Source organism: Mizuhopecten yessoensis, unplaced genomic scaffold (genome assembly GCF_002113885.1).
Source record: "Mizuhopecten yessoensis strain PY_sf001 unplaced genomic scaffold, ASM211388v2 scaffold7781, whole genome shotgun sequence".
NCBI lineage: Eukaryota > Metazoa > Mollusca > Bivalvia > Pectinida > Pectinidae > Mizuhopecten > Mizuhopecten yessoensis.
Window position 1 is genome coordinate 143,071 of NW_018407219.1, and position 24,120 is coordinate 167,190.

General features: G+C 35.4%; 1 protein-coding gene across 1 annotated transcript in view; it reads right to left on the reverse strand.

The window, feature by feature from the left end:
- The window catches only part of LOC110454355 (MAPK/MAK/MRK overlapping kinase-like), an 82,791-nt gene extending 63,444 nt beyond the window's left edge, over positions 1-19,347 (reverse strand). Inside the window, exon 1 of the mRNA XM_021503823.1 lies at positions 18,853-19,347. Coding sequence (XP_021359498.1) covers positions 18,853-19,045 — 193 coding nt within the window. The 5' untranslated portion in view covers positions 19,046-19,347. The remainder of the gene's footprint in view (positions 1-18,852) is intronic.
- Between the last annotated feature and the right edge of the window lie 4,773 nt (positions 19,348-24,120).

Here is a 24,120-nt window from a genome sequence, read left to right on the forward strand (position 1 = left end):
ACAGTAATTATCTTTCTACAAAGTATGAGTAATTCCCAGATCACTCGTCAATTTTTCAACAGCTGTTTTAAAATCAGTGTTTTTTTAATAACTCTAAACTCAGTGTTTTACACTAACAGCATAAATTTACTGTTATAACCAAGGTTTTAATGTACGGTGTTATACATAATTTACAGGCGACATCACTCACTCAGACTATGGCATCCAATATTCATTGTCTGCTCAGAGTCATGATAAGGTATTTTCTTAAACTGGTTGTTATTTTATACCAGTGAAAAAGCAGGAACAAACAACAAGGTATTTATCCCTGACAGGCACACCGTTGTTAGTAAATGCTGTAGTGCTTGTGTATTAATGTCTACTGGACAATATGGCAAGCCAAGTTGTCATTTATGCATGGAGAAATGTTGATCCAGTACTTAACCAAATTATATAAGATATCTTATTTAATTATATAAGATATCTTATATACTTTATGAGATATCTTATATACTTTATAAGATATCTTATATAATAAATGAGATATCTTATATACCTTTCTTTATAAGATATCTCATAAAAGATATAAGATATCTTATAAAGAAGATTAAATGAGATATCTTATATCTTTTAGAAGATATCTTATATAATATATAAGATATCTTATAAACAAAATAAAATGAGATATCTTATACAATTCGGTTATAAGATATCTTATAAAGAACGAGATTTTAATTTGAGATAATAAACCCTCCTCCACAGCGCTCGGTAAAGCATTAAATCGAAAGCCTTAGTTTTGTACGTATCTCTTAACCGGAAATGAAGTATGTGAAAGTGAAAGTAGGAGTTTAATGCCACCAAATAGGTCTGGTTATAGCGGTATTAACATTATTTTAAAAGGTTAAGCTTTATAAAGTAGATGGGGGGTAAGTGGTTGAGAAATGGATGTTCCTATGTATTTCATAACTGAAGGAAAACGATCCTACTGCATGTATTACTTACAATTTCTATAAGATTTTCTTCACGGATTTCCTCTAAATGTTTTTAAAGAAATTTGATAAAATTGTAATATTACCCGTACAAATTCACAGACAGGTAATTGACATTAAACATATTAGGAACATTTATTAATTGTTTCGGCTGCTTATCACAGACCGCATTAAAGCCATTTTGGTCTCTGTGGAGTATAACATATATAGATAGACATGGGGACTTATTTTTTTATTTACTGTTTCAGACTGGTTATACACCTGTATTTATTATCACAGACAGGCTATGTATCTTTAATTATATTGTTTCAGATAAAATTGTTTTAACTATCACAGACATTAAAGAACATACTTATGTATTTGTAATTCTATGTTCTATCAATATACTGTAATGTAAGGAACATTAATTCATTGTTTCAAACTGGTTATAAACTTGTATTTACTTATACTATTACAGACAAGAAGTAATATTTCATTATTTGATACATATGTATACAGATAAGTGATATTTCATCATCAGGTGCATGTTCTTTAAAGTCTTTGAGATATTGATCACTTATAAGATATATTTTGTAGAGATACAATTGTATTTTGTGACCTAAAAGGCATTTCACACAAGCCAGATACATGGTAACACTTACAGCATGTCTGTAGTAGTAATTACATGTGTAATACCTGTCTGTGATAGTATATACATGTGTAATACCTGTCTGTGATAATATATGCATGTGTAATAACTGTCTATAGTAGTAATTACATGTGTATTACCTGTCTGTGATAGTATATACATGTGTAATACCTGTCTGTGATAGTAAATGCATGTGTATGATCTGTCTGTGGTAGTAAATACATGTGCAATACCTGTCTGTGATAGTATATTCATGTGTAATACATGTATGTAGTAGTACATGTTTAATACCTGTCTGTAGTAGTATTTATGTGTAATACCTATCTGTGATAGTATATGCATGTGTAGTACCTGTCTGTAGTTGTAATTACATGTGTAATACCTATCTGTGATAATATATACATGTGTAATACCTGTCTGTAGTAGTAACTACATGTGTAATACCTATCTGTGATAATATATACATGTGTAATACCTGTCAGTAGTAGTAACTACATGTGTTATACCTGGATGTAGTAATATATATATATATAATATATTGCTGAGCATCAAAACTTGGATACACTTTTGTTAGAAAGACTTGTCCTAACTCAGTGCCTCTTGTTTATTATAAAACACAACAAAGATATCTTTTTAAAGAAATATTGAGAAGGTTATATAATGATTTGTATACAGATTATACAAACTAGTTAACAGGGTAAATAAGAAGTGGTTTACAGAGTATATAAAGAATGGTATAAAGAGAGTGGTATACAGGGTACATAAAAAGTCCTTATTTATTTAGTAAGGGTATCCTCTATAATACAGCCTCATTGCATGAGGTACCTGTATTTATCATCTCTATTATATATAGTGTATTGACTCATTTTCCAGAAGATACAATGTACATGATACAAAGTATATACATGGTATATTTCCGGTAAAGAGGAAAATAAGACATTTAATCTTAAAAAACCTGTAATTGTAGCATATCTCAGGTCTGAAAAAAACAGAGGCAAATCAGTCACTGGGCCAGAGCATTTGGGTGCCAATAGAGGAAGTTTGGGTGTAAAGATAATTAAGATCCCCCACCATGTAACCATCTGAATACATCCATGCTTACATGATTGGCGCCAGGGTCCTGCCCTGCCACAAGGGGCTTATAGTCCCCAAATTTTACATGAAATCAGTAAAGATCCCATCCAAATGCTGCTGGGCATGCAGAGGAAAAACACTCATGATACCAAGATAGTCCCTAATGGAGCCCACCCCATCCCTGAGGACTTACTCCTTCAGTCATAACATGGAAATTGTTGAGATCCCCAAGCTGATATTTCCTGTATGGTAAGAGGTAATCAACAACTTTTAATGAAAAATATTATTCCAGGTGAGCTATTAATAATGTGCCTGTGCTTCTTGTTCTTGAGAGGCCACAATAAGGGAACATAAATGGGAAACTCCAGCACAAGCAAACATGTTATATTTCCTGTGCATGCAATCAATATGAACCAATATCAGACAACTATTATAAAGATGAGGTACCTTACCTACAGAGAATATGGACCTTACATATACCTCATGTATATGTGCATGCATACAAGATGTACTTGATGTATAGGTGTAATCTGATGTATAGAAGGTATATATATACCTGATGCATGGAAGGTGTATATATATACCTGACCTATAGGAGGTGTATACCTGATGTATAGAAGGTATATATACCTGATGCATGGAAGGTGTATACCTGACCTATAGGAGGTGTATACATGATGTATAGAAGGTATATATACCTGATGCATGGAAGGTGTATACCTGACCTATAGGAGGTGTATACATGATGTATAGAAGGTATATACCTGATGTTTAGAAGGTGTATATCTGATGTATATGAGGTGTATATCTTAAGGTTTTTTTTTTCAATTGTCGCCCTTTTACTCTTGGGGAGGGGATACATTTACATGATGTGATCATGTGGACGCTAAGGGCCTGAGGGGCGGAGCCAAAAGGGGCCAAAATAGCTCAAACAATAATTGTCTACTTCCAGATCCAGATATGTTAAAAAACCTTCTCATGGATGGAAATATCCTGATGTGCTTAATCAAAATGTGAATTTCACAACCCCTTGGGTACTAATTCCTCCCTGGTGAGGGGCAAAATTCCCTGCTATACATATATATATATGTAATTTTTATTTTTGACATATCACAACAACAAATAACAATTGCATTACAACTCAGGTGACCTGTTAGGCCCATGGGGCTCTTGTTTTAAAGTACTGTATTAGTTGGATGTGTTGATATTGGCTTCCACTAATAATCCCACTACTTACCTATAATTAGATGTGGGTTACAGGGACATGTCACATGCTTATTAAGTGTGCTGCAAAATATATATATATACTGTGATGCCCATTCATTATATATAATATCTTCCATTGTATATATAAACGAGTACCTGGTAGTATTTGACATGTCCCTATAGACTTAAGGTTATGGAATTATGCACTATAGAAATATTCAAATTTCAAATATTTCATATCAATATGGATTGAGTGTCGGTGCTATATATTTAAAAAAAAAACTGTTCAAAACAGTTGATTCTCAAACAGAATTTGTTCTGTATCAAAAAAAAAAATGTTTTTGGGCTGAAATATCTATCCTAGATGTTATTATTAAAAAGAGTTATACAATACTTATCCACAAGTTTTTGAGTCTTGAACCCAAATGTTAAGCACATGTATCAGTAAACTGAATATTTCTCTTGGAATCTGCTTCAAACTTTGGGGGAAAAGTCCTATTTGTACCATATGCTCCCCTGAGTGATAAAATTAATTTGGAAAAGGAACTGAAATACAAGACATTCTTCATTTTTGAAATTATATCTAAGTTCCCTAAGTTTATGATCTAGTGCCAGTCACTTTTCATAAATAAAGATGATGAGATTAATTTAATATAATAAAATAACCTTGCTATAGTGATATGTACACATATATAGTATAAATATATTTTATTATGAATTTTTTCTTGGACTTAAAATTAACCTAGAGAGGTCAAGTTAGATCAAATGTAAAAATAAGCAGTTAATGTCCTGGGTATAATAAATTGTATTTCATTATAAATATTCTTCGTGTATTTTAGATTTGCTTATATCTGGTAGATTGCAAGATTCTATACCACCAGGTCTAAATTAACATATAGGACAGTCTTTGAAAAATGGGACAAAATCTAAACAAGCTACTTGGGGTGGGCGACTCACTGAGGGTAGGTTAACTAATTTGATTGGTTTGGAAGAACACTGAACAGATGTACATGTCCTTTACCTGTTAACTCACAAAATACATGAACACAAACTTTAAACCATGAATTTATAACACAGGAAAATCAGCAGAAATCAATAAATTTTGCTTACAACAAAGAAGACAAGTGATGTGAATGATAAATGTTGAATCAACTAACTCAGCTTAGCTTTCTGACATCAACTATAAGACAAGACCTCATTAATAATATAAACCAAACCCCTCCCCCCTCCCCAAATCAAACCAAACTAGAATTCTTCAACGAGGCTGTGTACGAAAAATAACATAAATCAAGATGAATTTTAAAATCTCACTTTATATTTGAGTATGTGGTGACTGATTATGACAATATTTCTGCGCTCTTACCGAGTTTGGCATCATTACACCTTCACAATATAAATCCTCAGCAAACTACTTTCATTTGTCTCATTCTGGTTGAAAATGACGTACAACAGATTAATAAATGACAGTGATTCTCACTAATAAGAACTATATCTAAACCTTTGGATTTTAGGCCAACGAAACTAAATTGTCATTTGAATAAATAAACATGTAGCAACTTCACAGACATTTTCTAAGTTCTCAATGGCTCTTTAGAACACTCGAGTTTCTTTCGGAAAAGTTTATAACTCTGGATTATTCCAGCCATTTTAGAATATATTAATGTGTGATTCCTAACACTAATATTTTAAAATGTATGCGTAAATATAATAATTAATATTTGAATATATCAACTAAAATTCTATATTGGTGTTAGTTATACTTCCTGTTGAAAAATAAGCTAGTTTTACACAGCTCCCGTTTATCGGACTCGTGATCTAAGTACAACGGGAGCAGTCATTTTCAAACATTTCTTCTTTGTCGGTCTCGCGAGAGTCTCGTTCTTTATAAGATATCTCATAAACTTTTCTTTATAAGATATCTTATATCTTTTATGAGATATCTTATATAATATATAAGATATCTTATAAAGAAAATTAATTGAGATATCTTATAAAAGATATAAGATATCTTATATATTATATAAGATATCTTATAAAAGATATAAGATATCTTATAAAGAAAAGTTTATGAGATATCTTATATCTTTTATAAGATATCTTATATCTTTTACAAGATATCTTATAAAGTATATAAGATATCTTATAAAAGATATAAGATATCTCATAAACTTAAAATAAGATATCTTATATGTAAATAAGATATCTCATATGTTTATAAGATATCTTATATGTTTATAAGATATCTCATATGTTTATAAGATATCTTATATAATATATAAGATATCTTATATAATATATGAGATATCTTATATAATTTGGTTAAGTACTGGATCAACATTGCTCCATGAATAAATGACAACTTGGCTTGCCATAGGACAAGCTTCAGAAACAGTGAAGAGTTGCTGAGGACCAGATTCCCCTTCCCAGATTCGGAGACAAAGGAGATTGGAAGAACAAAAAGCAGACAAGCAAAGGGGACTTTGCCAGTGTATTTTTTTAATTAATATTTGATTAATAGAAGTGATGACCATCAAAAGCCCCACCAATACAAAGGTTAGTTTTTCTTATAATGAAAAGCTTAATGTTAGGGTGACTGCAGCGAATGACCATCTTAATGCATGACATTATAAGTTTAAACATTTAATTATTGATTTCTATTTTTGTCCTGCAATAATAAAATTTGTACATATATGCTACACCTGGCCTGTCCCTAGTCTTATGTAGGCAACCAGACAGCAAGCCTCCATTGGAAATAGTACAGCAAATATGTTCCAGACACTCTTTTTCAAAGGTTGAGGTTAGAGGTCAAACCATAGGTCACAGTGATCTACTTTTTTTACATGACGCTCAAACATCCCAAGATGTACTTGCAAACCAAATCTACTTACTGTAGGTGAAATAGTATAGAAGATATGCTCTCGACAAATGCTTGGCTAACTTTCGTAAATTTTTCATAAAAATTGCCAGATTTTAATTGCAGGTGCACAACTTCAGAGTGTGGTGTGGATTACAACCAAGAAGTTTAATGAAATTCAGCTTAAATCTGAAGGAGGAGCTACGCAGACAAAATTGTGTTATGTGTTCTTTATCGTATTACATATGCTTGACAAAATATTCTCGACAGAAATTATATAAAAAGGGGCATAAGTCTAAGTTGACAAAATTTGATGATATGGGAAATGGAACAACATCATATCATAGGAAAGTATCATGCCATGTTTGAGAGAAATCACTTCTGCACTTTATAATATACACTTGACATAATATTCACGATGCAAAGTAATACAAATAGGGATATTACTCTTAGAAAGTTTGTCGAAATTTCATGACAAGCGAAAGGACACAACATCATATTTTATAATCATAGGGAAGAAGTATGCTAAGATTGACAGAAATCACTTCAGTGGTTTTTAACATATTCTTGACACAATATTTCTGGACAGACTGCATACAGTCAGACAATGTGTTCCAATATATCCCCCCCCCCTTTCCCCTTCATGGGGATCATACCTATATGATACCCAGGGGGTGGGGGTATATTGGGGACACCCAGCATGCAGTTATTCATTGTTAGAAATGGAATTTTCCAGTCATAATCACCAGGGTATTTTAATGGGTGTGTACATGTTCAACCACATAAATTATGAATTTCAAATATGTGAAAGGGAGAACCAAAAATGCATGTAATTATCATATTATTAGATTCAGGCAGAACCTGCGCTGTAATCTAACAGCAATCCAAATAAAGACGGAACCAGATATCAGTCCATCTACTGACATAGCCAGCTATAGACTTAGGAAAGGTTAAGTCACTGGCCCAGATATCATTTGACTACAGCCATAACAAGAGGATATGGTTAGGCTAAGGCAGGATCAGAACTGAGAAGATACAATTCAGCTATAGAGCTACCCAATTTGAGAGCCAGAATGATACAAGGTACCTGAAGGCGCTCTACAGTACCTTTACCCAAGACAGGGCCATTTGGATAATCAGACCTTAAGGGAGGCTAGTTTAGAAAACGTAAACAGGATCAACTACTAAAATTAAATGCAAAACAGGGCAATATGATTTTCAGGTTAGCCTTAGATATGAATAGATATTAGTTTAAGGCTACCTAAGTATGATCAGAACAGAGGATACTTTAGTTAGCCATATAGGCAGGGTCAGAGGACACTCAAGTGAACTATACCTAGGCAAAGCCAGATGATTCTTGAGTTAGCCATAGACAGTACTGGATGATACTCAGGTCATAGCCATAGACAGTACTGGATGATACTCAGGTCATAGCCATAGACAGTACTGGATGATACTCAGGTCATAGTCATAGACAGAGGATTTAATTACTTAAAGATCTATACATGGCCAGAATACCTTGGATATTTCCTGAACGAATACTCTTTAGGTGTACCCTAGACTGTGCCAGAGGTTGCCTCAGGATAGATGTATATAAGGATGGAGGCCTACAGGAGATACTTAGTACCAGAGGATACCCTAATATGCCCCATATCAGACAGGACCATGAAAATAGTGTTTCATGTACAGAATCACTACAGATACATTTTTTATTAAACCTGAATTGGTAGGACACTGTGTAAACACAATTTAGGCCTATAGAAGGGGACGATACTCAGAGGTTAGACCCAGTCATTGGGTTAAACATTTTTATGTATAGTCAAACGGAGACCCAGGTCAAACTTTGGCAGGGTTAGATGAGGTACTTGAGTGAGTTATACCTATACATATCTAAGGGTCCGACATATCATTGGGCTATCACAATTGTATATGCTAGCTAGTGCTATATATCTGATCTCAGTGTGATAATCTTGTAATTGGCTTTACATGCTGAGTATGTAGGTCTGTGGTGTATGGTAGTTATCTTTTGGGTAAATGGCTATCCTGACAATAAATGATGGACATATCATCAAATTTAAAACTTGGTAACATATAAAGGTACATGTAAAGATGGATCATATCACAATTATTTTGCTATTTATGTAATAAGATTTTTTTGCATTTTTTTCTAAGTTGACACTGGTTACATGACAACTCCTTCATGTCTACATGTATAAATAGGTGACATTACGTTTATGGTGTATCTAACTTACTCTGTGTAACAAGGTTCATCCAGACTGTTTGTCCCCGTCATCCACCACGGAACCCTGCTCGTATAAGATAACTTTCCACTCAATTGTACTTATTACTCTACATGCGTACATAACGCTACGTACTAATTTTCCAAAGAATCCGAAACCTACACATGTCACAAGTTACTTTACACCTGTACAGGTGAGAGCCTTCACTGACTGTGTGTATACAGAACTATTTTCGTTGGGGGATCTTGGTCATACTAGTTAATCAACAAATGTCATTTCTAAAGACCACACGCAATACACAACACATTTTCCATCCGCTCTGGTTCACATACACGTTACAAAATTGAGCTCATAACTCTTGGAGTATAATATGAATAGTTTGACATCTAGTCGTGGTGTGTACACCCCTTGGTGAACCTCAGTGTTTATCTCCTACAACGACCTAGTAAAAATTATATTTAAGCCCTAAGAGAATTATGAGGATTAAGAAGTTTAGATTAAAAAATCCGAATATATCAATTTTGTAATTGTACTTTGATTATCTCGGCCATAAACACTGATCTATGAAGGACTCTTTGCTTTAGCGGATATAGGTCTAATCACACAGTGCGTAGAAATCCAATCACTATGGCGACTATATACAATAAGTCGAAAAGTGGCGCGTAATAAATTTGAATTTACTCAATGTATCAAATGTATCAATGTATTTATAAAAATACGAATTACACGCGTTGTACCGTCTAATATAGCCACTGTGTCATAAATTTGAAATGTATTTTGTACACGCACAACAACATGACTAAGAAGCTTCTGTGAGCAATCTGTGTGGCAGAAGGGAGAAAACTCCGGGCACCTAATGACACCAAATCGGTAGTATAGGAAGATTAATATTGAAAATATGGCAGATGTTAACAATCGAATTTATGATACAAACAAAATTGTATTAGACAAAAAGATTTTGATATTTCAAAATTATTTTCTAAAATTTTAAAATTTATTCTTTGTAATATTAAATAGAGAATAATACATGCCTTTTTTTCCATATCACACCCATTATCAACCCGAGACTGCAATATCAGCCCAAGGGCTGATATAAGTCGAGGGTTGATACTGGGTGTGATATGGAAAAAGGCATGTTTTATTCTGTTTATTACATACTTACTAATAAAAGCTACTATCTAATGATAAAATTTTCTTTTGAAATATTGAAAAACGAAAAAAATAATCCAAAAGGGGTGTCATACTTTTTTTTTGCGGGCTGATACGGCTTTTGGGGCGTGATACGGCGGGGGGGGATACGGCTTTTGGGGTGTGATACGGCGGGGGCTGATACGGCTTTTGGGGTGTGATACGGCGAGGGCTAAAAAAAAACGTATTTATTAGTAAGTATGTCATAAATATGATTAGACATTGAATATTAAAGACATAACCTTTTGGTAATGTGTCAATGTAAAAAGGGAGATAACCGTAACTGTAACACATGTCATAATCGTAAATCATATAACATTACGTTATGACGGCATACGGCATGCAGTGATGTGTTAGCACCATTGTTGAGTTTGTTAACACTGTTTAGTTGTCAGCGATATGTTTTCACACTTGTCTAGCCTGCATTGACAATGTGTAGCTGCGTGCATGTCAGTGATGTGTTATCACACTTGTTTGACCTGTTGACACTGTGCACATAGTTGTCAGTGATGTGTTGTCACACTTGTTTGGTTTGTTGACACTGTGAAGTTGTCAGAGATGTATTAACACACCTGTGTAGCTTGTTGACACTGTGTAGTTGTCAATGATGTGTTATCACACTTGTTTGGCTTGGTGAGACTGTGTAGTTGTCAGTGATGTGTTGTCACACTTGTTTGGCTTGTCGACACTGTACGTGTAGTTGTCAGTGATGTGGTGTCATTCTTGTTTGCTTGTTGACACTGTGTAGTTGTCAGTGATGTGTTGTCATTTTTGTTTAGCTTGTTGACACTGTGTAGTTGTCAATGATGTGTTGTCACACTTGTTTGACTTGTCGACACTCTGTAGTTGTCAGTAATGTGTTGTCATTCTTGTTTGGCTTGTCGACACTGTGTAGTTGTCAGTGATGTGTTGTCACACTTGTTTGACTTGTCGACACTGTGTAGTTGTCAGTGATGTGTTGTCACACTTGTTTAGTTTGTTGACACTGTGTAGTTGTCATTAGTATGCTGTCACACTTGTTTTACTTCTTGACACTGTTTAGTTGTCAGTAATGTGTTATCACACTTGTTTGACTTGTTTTCACTGTGTTGTTGCCAGTGATGTGTTATCACACTTGTTTGGCTTGTTGACACTGTGTAGTTTTTAGCGATGTGTTATCACTTCTGTTGGACTTGTTGACACTGTTTAGTTGTCAGTAATGTGTTAGCACACTTGTTTGACTTGTTTTCACTGTGTAGTTGTCAGTAATGTGTTATTACACTTATTGAGCCTGTTGACACTGTGTAGTTGTCACACTTGTTTTGCTTGTTGACACTGTGTAGTTGTCAGTGATGTGTTGTCATTTTTGTTTAGCTTGTTGACACTGTGTAGTTGTCAGTAATGTGTTATCACACTTGTTTAACTTGTTTTCACTGTGTAGTTGTCAGTAATGTGTTATCACACTTGTTTAGCTTGTTGACACTATGTAGTTGTCAGTAATGTTTTGTCACACTTGTTAAGCTTGTTGACACTGTGTAGTTGTCAGTGATGTGTTGTCACACTTGTTTGGCTTGTTGACACCGTGTAGCTGTCAGTAATGTATTATCACACTTGATTTGCTTGTTGACACTGTGTAGTTGTCAGTAATGTGTTATTACACTTATTGAGCCTGTTGACACTGTGTAGTTGTCACACTTGTTTTGCTTGTTGACACTGTTTAGTTGTCAGTAATGTGTTATCACACTTGTTTTGCTTGTTGACACTGTAGTTGTCAGTAATGTGTTATTACACTTGTTTAGCCTGTTGACACTGTGTAGTTGTCACACTTGTTTTGCTTGTTGACACTGTTTTGTTGTCAGTAATGTGTTATTTCACTTGTTTGGCTTGTTGACACTGTGTCGTTGTCAGTAATGTGTTATCACACGTGTTAAGTTTGTTGACACTGTGTAGTTATCAATGATATATTATCATACTTATGTAGTATGTGTTGACTGCTTGAGTTGTCGTTATATTGTTATGCAATTTACATAACCTTATTGTTTTTACCAAAAGGTGACATTACAATTTCGTCTCAAATATGATCGGGGGTTATCCATGCCTTGATATGTCGTATTTTTCTATGTCACAATCCCCATTCCCATCCCTATCACAAGTCAATCTGAGCCCTATATCCAAGTTTGTTACTTATTTTAACTCATGGTCCAATAACCTTTTTTTAAAAGAATGGTAAATTGTACTGTTATTTTTTGAAAAATTTGAGTTACTTTTGAAATAGTAAAGTTTAAGTTCTAAGCAAAACTAGAATGTATTTCTCCACGTAAATGCATTTGACCTGGATTTTAGATATATATAATAGTCAAGTGTCTGTGTCGTTACATCGATAGATTGTTTATCTACAAGGGTAACTAGGAAGTGTCTACGTTGAGTGCCACTCAGTTGTGACTTGTACCGTCAGCCCACAAACAAACACGTTCATCCAGATAAACAACCGAACAAAGATACTTATGTGCATACATTTTCATCTTGGTGTTCGTACATGTAGATCGTTGTTTGTGACAGTATTAGTGACAGCTGGTCTTTTATGTCATTAGTATAATCAAAACGTTACAACTTCCGATAAAGAGCCATTTAAACACATTCAAACAGACAAATGAGATAACGCAGGATAATCTGTAACCAAACAGTGTCAAAATAAACTAGGAAAGTGCGATAACAGATCATTGACAACTAAACAGTGTCACCAAATTAAAAAAGTGTGATAATACAAAATAATCGCCAACAACTTCAGTTTCAACATAAACTTCGAAAGTATGATAGCACAGGATCATCACTTATATTTACATTGTCAACATAAACTACACAAATATGATAACACAGGATCATCATGAAACTTTCCACAGTGTTAACATAAAAAACACAAGTTCACAATGTCAACATAAACTACACAAGTATGATAGCACAGGATATTCACTTATATTTACAGTGTCAACATAAGCTACACAAGGGCGTTCACACATGCAAATTAGACACGTGCTGTAACACAATATCCCCGCTGACGAATAAACAGGGCTAAAATCGCAATATCATTAATGACAGCTGACAACTGCACAGCGTCAACACGAACTACATAACGTGATAACACAGGACACAGATCAATCTGTGTCCCGCCATTACACTATCTATCATACCATAAAACCCCACTAAAAGTGTTAAACTCAGCGTAATGTAATATGAGTACAGGTTAGAGTTCCAGCTAATGCAGAGTGCATCTGCTACATGCAATGTTGTTCTGACAGACCCGTATATATAATCACATGGATATCCAGACAAATAACCGGCCAAAGTTACTTATTTGCCGTCCTCAATACTCCAGGGATTACGCTTACTTTCGCTATCTGCACCCCTGGAATATGCCATGTTCTCAGGTAAAAATCCTGACCAATCGCTATATGCTGACACTTGTTTTTTGAGCATTACAGATATGCGACACACGACTTCAAAGCAAGTCAATTTTACCGTTAGGCTACCGCTAAACTAGTCTTCTTGTCTCATTCACAAGGTGATGAACACTGAGCATTCAATTTTGCTATGCTATATTCAGGGGTGCAGAAAAAAACCTAAGTGAGACGGTAACCCCTGTGGTATCGAAGATGCTTCATTATTGTCATGGTGTTCGTACATGCAGATTCGTTGTTTGTGGCATTATTGGCGAGAGGTGACCATCTGTGTCATAAAATAATCAAAACGTTACAATTGCCTATACTAACAGATTTCAACACATTCTGAGGAATTACATAACAGTAACACGCAAGTATAACAAGTGTGACAATTAGCACATCACTGACAACTACACAGTGTCAACAATGGAACAAGTGTGACAACATATCTTTGACAACTACACAGTATCAACAAGCAAACAAGTGTGATTACACATCTTTGACAACTACACAGTGTCAACAATGGAACAAGTGTGACAACATATCTTTGACAACTACACAGTATCAACCAGCAAACAAGTGTGATTACACATCTTTGACAACTACACAGTGTCAACAATGGAACAAGTGTGACACCATATCTTTGACAACTACACAGTATCAACAAGCAAACAAGTGTGGTTACACATCACTGGCAACTTTACAGTGTCAACAAGCCAAACAAGTGTGATAACACATCTTTGACAACTGCACAGTATCAACAAGCAAACAAGTGTGATTACACATCACTGGCAACTTTACAGTGTCAACAAGCCAAACAAGTGTGACAACACATCTATGACAACTGCACAGTATCAACAAGCTAAACAAGTGTGATTCCACATTACTGACAACTACACACTGTCAACAAGCCAAACAAGTGTGACAACACATCTTTGACAACTGCACAGTATCAACAAGCAAACAAGTGTGATTACACATCACTGGCAACTTTACCGTGTCAACAAGCCAAACAAGTGTGATTACACATAATTGACAACTACACTGTGTCAACAAGCCAAACAATTGTGACAACACATCACTGACAACTAAACAGTGTCAACAAGCTTAACAAGTGGGATAACACATCACTGAAAACTACACAGTGTCAACAAGCCAAACAAGTAGGATAACACATCCCTGACAGCTAAACAGTGTCAACAAGCAAAACAAGTGGTATAACACATCACTGACAGCTACACTGTGTCAACAAGCCAAACAAGAGGGATAACACATCACTGACAAATACACAGTGTCAACAATGGAACAAGTGGGATAACACATCACTGAAAACTACACAGTGTCAACAAGCCAAACAAGTAGGATAACACATCACTGACAACTAAACAGTGTCAACAATGGAACAAGTGGGATAACACATCACTGACAAATACACAGTGTCAACAATGGAACAAGTGGGATAACACATCACTGACAACTACACAGTGTCGACAAGCCAAACAAGTAGGATAACACATCACTGACAGCTAAACAGTGTCAACAAGCCAAACAAGTGGTATAACACATCACTGACAGCTACACTGTGTCAACAAGCCAAACAAGTGTGACAACACATCACTGAAAACTACACAGTGTCAACAAAGGAACAAGTATGACAACTACAGTGTCAACAAGCCAAACAAGTGGGATAACACATCACTGACAACTACACTGTGTCAACAATGGAACAAGTATGACAACTACAAAGTGTCAACAAGCCAAATAAGAATGACAACACATAACTAACAACTACACAGCATTAGCAAGCGAATCAAGTGTGATAACACATTACTGACAACTACAAATTGCCAACAAGCCAAACAAGTGTGGCAACACATCACTGACAACTACACAGTGTCAACAAGCTTAACAAGTGTGATAACACATTACTGACAATAACACAGTGTCAACAAGCTAAACAAGTGTGATAACACATTACTGACAATTACCCAGTGTCAACAAGTCAAACAAGTGTGATAACACATCACTGACAACTACACAGTGTCAACAGTGGAACAAGTGTGACAACATATCTTTGACAACTACACAGTATCAACAAGCAAACAAGTGTGATTCCACATTACTGACAACTACACAATGTCAACAAGCCAAACAAGTGTGACAACACATCTTTGACAACTGCACAGTATCAACAAACCAAACAAGTGTGATTACTCATTACTGACAATTACACAGTGTCAACAAGCCAAACAAGTGGTATAACACATCACTGACAGCTACACTGTGTCAACAAGCCAAACAAGTGTAACAACACATCACTGACAACTACACAGTGTCAACAAGCTTAACAAGTGGGATAACACATCACTGAAAACTACATAGTGTCAACAAGCCAAACAAGTGGGATAACACATCACTAACAACTACACATTGTCGACAAGCCAAACAAGTGGGATAACACATCACTAACAACTACCCATTGTCGACAAGCCAAACAAGTGGGATAACACGTCACTCACAACTACACTGTGTCAACAAGCCAAAGAAGTGTGACAACACAACACTGACAACTACACAGTGTCAACAAGCTTAACAAGTGTGATAACACATCACTGACAACTACATTGTGTCAACAAGCCAAACAAGTGTGATAACACATCACTGACAACTACACATTGTCGACAAGCCAAACAAGTGGGATAACACGTCACTGACAACTACACTGTGTCAACAAGCCAAAGAAGTGTGACAACACATCACTGACAACTACACAGTGTCAACAAGCTTAACAAGTGTGATAACACATCACTGACAACTACATAGTGTCAACAAGCCAAACAAGTGTGATAACACATCACTGACAACTACACTGTGTCAACAAGCCAAACAAGTGTGACAACATCACTGACAACTACACTGTGTCAACAAGCCAAACAAGTTGGATAACACATCACTGAACACTACACTGTGTCAACAAGCCAAACAAGTGGGATAACACATCACTGAACCCTACACTGTGTCAACAAGCCAAACAAGTGCGATAACACATCACTGACAACTACACATTGTCGACAAGCCAAACAAGTGCGATAACACATCACTGACAACTACACGGTGTCAACAAGCCTAACAATTGTGGTAATACATTGCTGACAACTTCAGTGTCAAAACAATCTAGACAAGTGTGAAAGAATAGGATCATCGAACACTGACAACTACATGTTGTCAACATAACCAAGTGTGATGAGACATGATGGTCGACCGGTGCAGTTGATAACGCACTCGCCTTTTACCAAGACGACCTGGGTTCGATTCCTCAATCAGATGTGGAAAAGTATTGGGCCATCTGTTCGACAGCATCAGTTTTCTCCTCCAACATAAGATCCTAGGTGCGGTTCCATTCGGTCCAGAAAGTGATTAATATAAATTGGATAAACATCCTTCATAATTGTAAAATAAATAGTGGTTGAATAATAGAGTCAACACCCACAAGATAAGTGTGATAACAACTAGACAAGTATCAGACACATAATAACAATGGACAGTTATATGTATACCCAGTGTTACACCCACTAGATAAAAGTGTGATAACAGCTAGACAAGCGTCAGACACATTATTACAATGGACAGTTATGTGTATACCCAGTGTTACACCCACTAGATAAGTGTGATAACAACTAGACAAGTATCAGACACATAATAACAATGGACAGTTATATGTATCCCCAGTGTTACACCCACTAGATAAGTGTGATAACAACTAGACAAGCGTCAGACACATAATTACAATGGACAGTTATGTGTATACCCAGTGTTACACCCACTAGATAAGTATGATAACAACTAGACAAGCGTCAGCCACATTATTACAATGGACAGTTATATGTATACCCAGTGTTACACCCACTAGATAAGTGTGATAACAACTAGACAAGCGTCAGACACATAATTACAATGGACAGTTATATGTATACCCAGTGTTACACCCACTAGATAAGTGTGATAACAACTAGACAAGCGTCAGACACATAATTACAATGGACAGTTATATGTATACCCAGTGTTACACCCACTAGATAAGTGTGATAACAACTAGACAAGCGTCAGACACATAATTACAATGGACAGTTATATGTATACCCAGTGTTACACCCACTAGATAAGTGTGATAACAACTAGACAAGCGTCAGACACATAATTACAATGGACAGTTATATGTATACCCAGTGTTACACCCACTAGATAAGTGTGATAACAACTAGACAAGCGTCAGACACATAATTACAATGGACAGTTATATGTATACCCAGTGTTACACCCACTAGATAAGTGTGATAACAACTAGACAAGCGTCAGACACATAATTACAATGGACAGTTATATGTATACCCAGTGTTACACCCACTAGATAAGTGTGATAACAACTAGACAAGCGTCAGACACATAATTACAATGGACAGTTATATGTATACCCAGTGTTACACCCACTAGATAAGTGTGATAACAACTAGACAAGCGTCAGACACATAATTACAATGGACAGTTATATGTATACCCAGTGTTACACCCACTAGATAAGTGTGATAACAACTAGACAAGCGTCAGACACATAATTACAATGGACAGTTATATGTATACCCAGTGTTACACCCACTAGATAAGTGTGATAACAACTAGACAAGCGTCAGACACATAATTACAATGGACAGTTATATGTATACCCAGTGTTACACCCACTAGATAAGTGTGATAACAACTAGACAAGCGTCAGACACATAATTACAATGGACAGTTATATGTATACCCAGTGTTACACCCACTAGATAAGTGTGATAACAACTAGACAAGCGTCAGACACATAATTACAATGGACAGTTATATGTATACCCAGTGTTACACCCACTAGATAAGTGTGATAACAACTAGACAAGCGTCAGACACATAATTTCAATTGACAGTTAGTTGACAGTTATCAAGTGTTACACATATTAGGCACATATGACGTCACAGAATCATCGCCGAGAACTACACACCAAGTCACCATTAACTAGACACCATATAGTGAAAGTAAGAACATCTTCGACAACACTACCTTTATAACCGTCCTGTATGACGTCGACACAACCTACAGACATATGTTTATGTGTTGGTGCCTATGGGGGTTCACACAATATACATAACAACAATAAAGCTGCTCTTATTTGTATATCTGTCGCCCCTTCCTAAGTTTATCATTATACAGGTGGGTATGTCCACACCACTATCACAGATAACTTACCACCAAACGATGAAAACCTGTTATCTTTCAATCTTGAACGTGCAGAACCTTTCTCTGATTTTTTCATATCCTCTTTTTTCTTTTCGTCCTTTTTCTTGTCTCCTTTAGCGTCATTTTTGATCAATTCCGCGGCGGGTTCATCGTCACTGGAGTCTGACGAATCGTCCATGATCTTGTCCCAGGCCTCTGTCATGGATGCAGTGTAAAATCCATCTTTATATTAATTTGTTTGGAAAACTCATATCCACAGATAACAGGTTTCTAGGTTTACCTGGCAGCCATTTTCTCCCTAGCCAGTAGCATACAAGGAGAACAATTATTATAATCGTTTAATCCATAGATCAGAGTTTCGATGCATGTTCTAAATCGTATTATTAAAAGCTGTTCTTTTGTGTAGTTCTAAATCCTTTGCCATTCTTGCAGTAAAGTATATAGAATTTGACCTTCCGATGGTGTTTATAGTGAGGGTGTTTAAACAGTCCTCGCTACCCTACCCACTATACCTACTCTGTGATATCTAATGTAGATTATAATCGTACGTATTTTGTTAGTCTATGTCATTTGAAACCACATTGTACTTTGAATTGGTCGTAATTGAATAGTTTAAAGATCTCTTTAGTATACCGTGCGTGCCATACGCAACTACAGAAGCCAGCAGAGAGAAATGAATAACAAAGCAGGTGTGAGTTATTGGATGGATCTTTTCTTATCTCGAATTTACATAAAAGCGTACATATAAAACCCGTGTCCTGTCTACGGCCGATATATATACACACCCGTCCCTATTGGAAATAAGTACACCTTTAAATTATAGCGATTTCAATTTTATTTAAATGATAGCACCATAAAAGAAAATTCAGGGTTTATTTGGTCAGCCTGAATGGAGTTGAATAAGATTATTCGCAAGGGATGATCCGGAAAGCGTTTAACAATGAATAGTATATCTAAATATTGAGAGGAGTGTTTTCAGCGAACCCTCGCGAATGACTTTGCTAATCTTTTTATGGCGAGTTGGTGGAAACCTCAGTAAGATTTGTGTATTCTTGCGAGTTCAAATGTATCCGCGAATGATATGAGTTCTACAAATGGTTATGAGCGTTCTTGCCAAGCGCGAAATCTACCAAAAAATGCTCGTTCATACCTGACGTTTCGCAAAAACTAAGGTTTGTATGATTTTGGAGATACAGCTAGTATACAATAACAAGAAAGAACAAAAGTGAAACAATAAGGTTTATTTATTTTCATCACATTTTCAAACTTCGGATTTCAACAGAAGCTCTGAAATCCGTGTACAATATGTGGACACTCACAGAAAAGGGAACAGAACTAATGGCATCTCACGGAGACAGCTCCACTGTATGTACCTATTAAACTAAGGGCAGGTAACCCAGTACTGGTCAACACAATAATGGCGGGATGTTAACTATAAAACTTCAACATAAAAATAAGAGTTTTTTTTTACGAACACAACAATGTAGAAGGATTTGTTTTCTATATCATGCGTGTATACTACTACTGTCAGTGTGGCGTATAAATACTATAAAACATAATTCCCCCCAATCGCAATGGCTCTCGGAATTCCGTCAAGATTTCTATCTGAATCTTGATTGACGGAAGTGGTCGAAATTTTGCAATTAGCTGTCAAAGTGACTTATGTATACTATAAGATATAGTGCCACTAACTGCCAAAGTGGCGAAATGAAAACATTTCTGAGCATGTATAAATTGTGACATTCATCAGAAACCATAGCGGCGGTTTTATTTCCACCTAGGACCAAAGTATTTTATGCACATGTTCCATAATGGCTTATGGTTTAGAAATATGTTCATATTTCAATTGTCGTCTATACAAAATAAACGGCTAATTTCAATTCAGTCACGTGTTTGGTTATATATGCTAATTATTGGCCCAACGAGCTTGCCCTGTCTGAAGTCACTTATAATATGAATTACAGTTCCATTATTTGCCAAAATGGCGCATGTATACTATAAAACAAAGTTACAATAACTTCGAAGGTGGCGTATACAGTACCACTATTCCGTCTTTGCGTATTGCAGAGTTATCTGCTCTTGTGAGCAGGTAGTGCTTGGTACGTCATTGGTTTGTGTGAGAAAATTACATCGGTTTCTCAAAAATTGATGACGTTACTCTCACAAACAAATGACGTAACAATCAATACCTGCTCACAAGAGAAGATAACTCTGCAATACGCAAAGACGGAATAACTGCCAAAAGGCGAACATGAATACATACAATTTTATAGTTTCATTAACTGCCAAAATGGCCGGCGCATGTATACTATAAAATATAGCTTCAATAGCTACTAAAGAGGCATATGTATACTTTATGATATAGTTCCAGTACACTGCCAATGGTGCGCATTACACTATATAAAGTATAGTTCCACTAGCGGCCAAGACAGCCTATGTTTACTATAAAATGTATTTCGAATTACTACCAGTGTGGCTGGAGAGTTGACGTTTTAAAAAGAAAGAATCAAAAATTTGAACTTTCCTCGCACTATAGGTTCACCTAACAAACAAAAATGAGAATTAAAGAGTTTTCAATGTATGTGTTGACATCGTGTCAATGGTTGGTACTTCTTGTGCAATCGTTTTTTTTTATATATATATTCAAAGTAAATCACAGCAGGGAATACTTATAAAAGAAACAGAAGTTATTGAAATAGTACCGTACATCCGTCTACTTCGAATAGAAATCGTCAATTGATTTGGTTTACAATTCAGGAAAATTAAGTTAAACATGGCCTATCTAAATGTCACTAAATTAACGTGGACAAATTACAACATCCAAACACTGGAACGGGCGGAGTACTATTGAAAACTAGGGTCGGTGAGATCAGCTTCAAACCTGTATACAATTGAACACAAGATCGGAGCGGCAAAAGCCATAAAGTCTGACAAAGGAAATTGATCTCCCTTTAGTAATGGAATATCCGGGATCCTTTTACAGTTTCAACTCCCATATTACTGAAATTTCAGAATTTGTATAATCAGTTGACACAGCAGCTGTTATCAAACCTATAGTAATAATACTAGTACATACGGTATTTTTTTATGCATAGTCATACACATCCTTGGTGTCTGTAAAACAAATTCGACCTTTTCAAGGGGAGATAATTCTGAATAAAATGTATCAACGGGAATGCACAAAACAGTTGGCAGCAATCAGTCAGCCCACGATCTGGTTATATATTGAGATATTTATATAAATATCTGAGCTGGACTGAAAAGCAGAAAACGAAATGATTCAAGGGTACAATCTTTGACTCAAATAAAAGCAGAACTTTCTTACATTTATTCATATATAGGCCTACATGTTAAATTCTTTCCTGTAATACTTACGATGGAGTTTTTCATTGAGATATTGCATGAAAATACAAGGTTTTTATTGTACATACTGTAAATCTGTCATATCTCGCGATACATGATTTCGTGTTAAGACGTTTTGGAAGTCGATCGGGAATTTAGATATCTCGTAAATATTCATTCATATATAGTTAAGCAAGATATAATAAAAACTTGTTTTTGTCTTTGCGGATTAACTCTCGCGAATAAGTAAAAGCCCCGAAAAATATGTCATTTGCAGTACGACATGACTGGTGTAACATGAATTGCGCACCGTAGGTAAAAACATCAGTAGAACAGATAACTGTAGCCTACACACTTTGCATGGGAACTAGCCCGCTACATATTTAAATTAGTACTGCCATATTATATAGTTTAGTTCGTTGTTTTCGTGTTTGGGAGTAAAACAGTTTAAGCAATCGGCTAATGCTCAACACTTACAGATACCGTTATAAATATTGTTTTCGAAGCTGTATCTAAACTGGAAACTGCTTATCACACGTATTTATACATGGAACTGAAACACACACAGAAATATATATTAAGTCGAATTAGAGACAAAATGGAATTAAACAAGTGGAATGAACATAATAAAAACTTGAAAAACAAAAGAAATAAATGGAGGAAGCAAGACTGAATTATTTGTACATAAAAGGGGTTAAAATTATATGTATGCGTCCTGTGATATGTTTCTCTCTATAGTCTGAGGTTAGGTGGCAACTTATACATTCATATGATTAAAATAAAAGATAACTTTCAAGTTTCCATCAACTTGTGATATATGCCATGGTACATATACAGGTTGATGATTGAGGAACAGGACGATCAGACAGATACTTGCAATTGAAGGAACACGTGCCGGACGACAGACAGGGAGAGAAACATGTAACAGGAGAACTACATTTATCACATACATAAATAAGTAAATTGCATGGGTTGGCAGTATATAAAAATGTTAATTGCGAAGTTATGAAAACCAAAAACCGCTAAACGTCTATAAAATAGGTCAAAAACAGCACAAATGATGGTCTAAACACATACAGAATGAGAACATATTGGTGTCTAAAGTGTATGTATACATCAATGTAATTTATGTATACAAATACATTTACTTATGTATGTGACATGCTAGGAGCCATGCTCTAATACACAATCACTGTGTAGGTATTTTAATTGTATGTAGACAGTACACACCTGTGTTACATGTGTTTTATCCTATAACTTGGAAGTCCTCACTCTCAGTATTTGATTATTGTTTTCGATAATTTCACAATGTGAAAAATATCATTACGCGGCATGACGTCACAATATTTGTTGACGTCACACTTTCATTATAATGTCACGTGATACATAAATATTAATATGCTTTATGGGATAAAAACAGCTTACCAACTTGTGATGTACGTCAAATGTTTAAAGCTCTTGATTTTCTTGCTGAAGGTGGTATCGGTTTTCTTCGAGAATAAACTCATTCTATAGGATAATCAACCATCATTCGATATGTATTCTTTATATAATACATTTGTGTGCGTATTATGTGCTAGCTTTCCCATGAATTGGTCACTGTTGTGTGAATTACTTTTTCTTACATGCAGCCTTGCATGAGTAACTTTAACACAAATGACTCTGTGCACAATGTTTCAAAAAGATGGCTATATAATCCCCGGACTTTTAAACCCACCAATCAATGCCTTGCTTTCACAGATCCTTTTTACCAGGCTCATATTGAAGATGCTGATTTAAGTAATTATTTTCCGAAACAAATTATGAACTTTAACTTATATTTTTTCACAAAGATCATTTAGAAGCCAATCATATGTAAAGTTGATTTTTTTTGGGATAATTACAATAATTTTACAATATCAATATGTCTCGGTCTTGAAACGTTACAACACGTTT